The sequence below is a fragment of the Aphanomyces astaci genome (genome assembly GCF_000520075.1).
Source record: "Aphanomyces astaci strain APO3 unplaced genomic scaffold supercont1.727, whole genome shotgun sequence".
NCBI lineage: Eukaryota > Oomycota > Saprolegniomycetes > Saprolegniales > Verrucalvaceae > Aphanomyces > Aphanomyces astaci.
The window spans coordinates 27-1,474 of NW_009798990.1; the positions used below are offsets into that span (position 1 = coordinate 27).

The following is a 1,448-nucleotide window of genomic DNA, read 5'->3' on the forward strand; positions in this document are numbered from 1 at the left end:
CGTAGTCCTCCCATCATCGGGCCAGGCGTTCATTTCCGGATAAAACCATTATTCGGATGTTTTACAGTTTTACCGCTGGGGTTGACAAAAATCAAAAACAGGAACTGTAAAACGGTATTTTACAGTCTGATTATACAGTCGCACCGGTGGGGATGCCCTTAGGGCCAACCGACGGTAACTAGCGAGTAGAAGTGGCAGAATGTTATCGCCCGACAAGCCTTGCCTTCGTTTCAACCCCCACTGTCACGGCTGGCAGCAACAGTACACGCTTGCTAAGTACTATACGTAGCATGCACTTGGAGGGACGGGGTGCTGCGGTTTTCGTGGAGGGTAACCAAGGTCCATCGGCCATCTTTGGGCCTGAAGAACGCGTCCCTCACGTCCCCTAAGGGGTCGTCCGCGGAGGAGAACTTCTTGTTGCCGTCCAACCAGGAGGGGTCCTTGGCCCTGGATTCTCTGGAGGAGCCCAGCGTGAACCAGTACGTGGTGTTGAACGCAACAACAATAGGGGGGTTGGGGGTCCATTGATATTGGTATTTGACCCCATCGACGGTGTTACTGATGAGGATGCGTGACGAAGCGATGGATTCGGTGCAATGCGGCAAGTCTAGAAGAAAGACTCTCGTGAATATATATTGGTTTGAACAACTATTAAGGGGATGAGTGTATGAATGGGGCGTTGGTTACCGTTGACGGATGGGCACAACTCTGGTTGCAACCACATCGACGGGTTGGAGGGAGGTGTTTCACTCGTTCTGACGGAAAAGTTGAAATAATCCAGGGCCAGAGATGAGATGGTACTAATACCGGGAGCTATGTTATAAGCTCCTAATAACGCCGGAGTGCGGAATCGAACCGCCCATGATACGCTTGAGTGGATGGAGGGGCCGAAATCCTCTTCACCGGATGGGGGGTTGTCAAACACCAGTTGTGACGCAGCGGCGGCGGCGTGGACAAGAGCAGCAAGGAACTTCATGGCAATAAGTGAAATCGAGAAATGAAGAAGGGGCCGACATCGCCCTTTGTTTGGGTGTTTCATAATACAGTACAACGAAGAATTCAACGACCAAGCTCGTTGACTTTTTCTCGAACTACTACAGTACTCGTTGACTATATCTGGGTACTTTCGTTATGGCAATTGACGGATCAATTAACTACTTGAAGTAGGTAGAGTACAGTAGTTCAGGCAATGCAATGCTGTATTCGTACGCTTGACGTTAGTCAGTCCTAGTACACTAATAATGACGATCACACCTCCAACTTGCGACGATATCGCCATGCATTTCCGTTTTACGAAACAAAATGTTTCGTCATTGCATTGAAATTGTTTTGTATTTGCTTCGTAAATCGTGTATATCAAAATCTATCTATCTACTACGTAGTATCTGTAAATAAATAACATGAGCAAGGTCGACTGCTTTTTCCAGTGATTACTCGCAACATAACGA

General features: G+C 48.0%; 1 protein-coding gene across 1 annotated transcript; it reads right to left on the reverse strand.

Annotated features, from left to right (window-relative positions):
• Nucleotides 1-272: 272 nt before the first annotated feature.
• H257_19521 (hypothetical protein) lies at nucleotides 273-724 on the reverse strand (the record flags this gene model as incomplete). Its single annotated transcript, XM_009848661.1, has 2 exons — nucleotides 273-607; nucleotides 688-724. 2 exons carry the CDS (start codon nucleotides 722-724, stop codon nucleotides 273-275), a joined length of 372 nt encoding a protein of 123 aa, XP_009846963.1.
• Nucleotides 725-1,448: the final 724 nt, after the last annotated feature.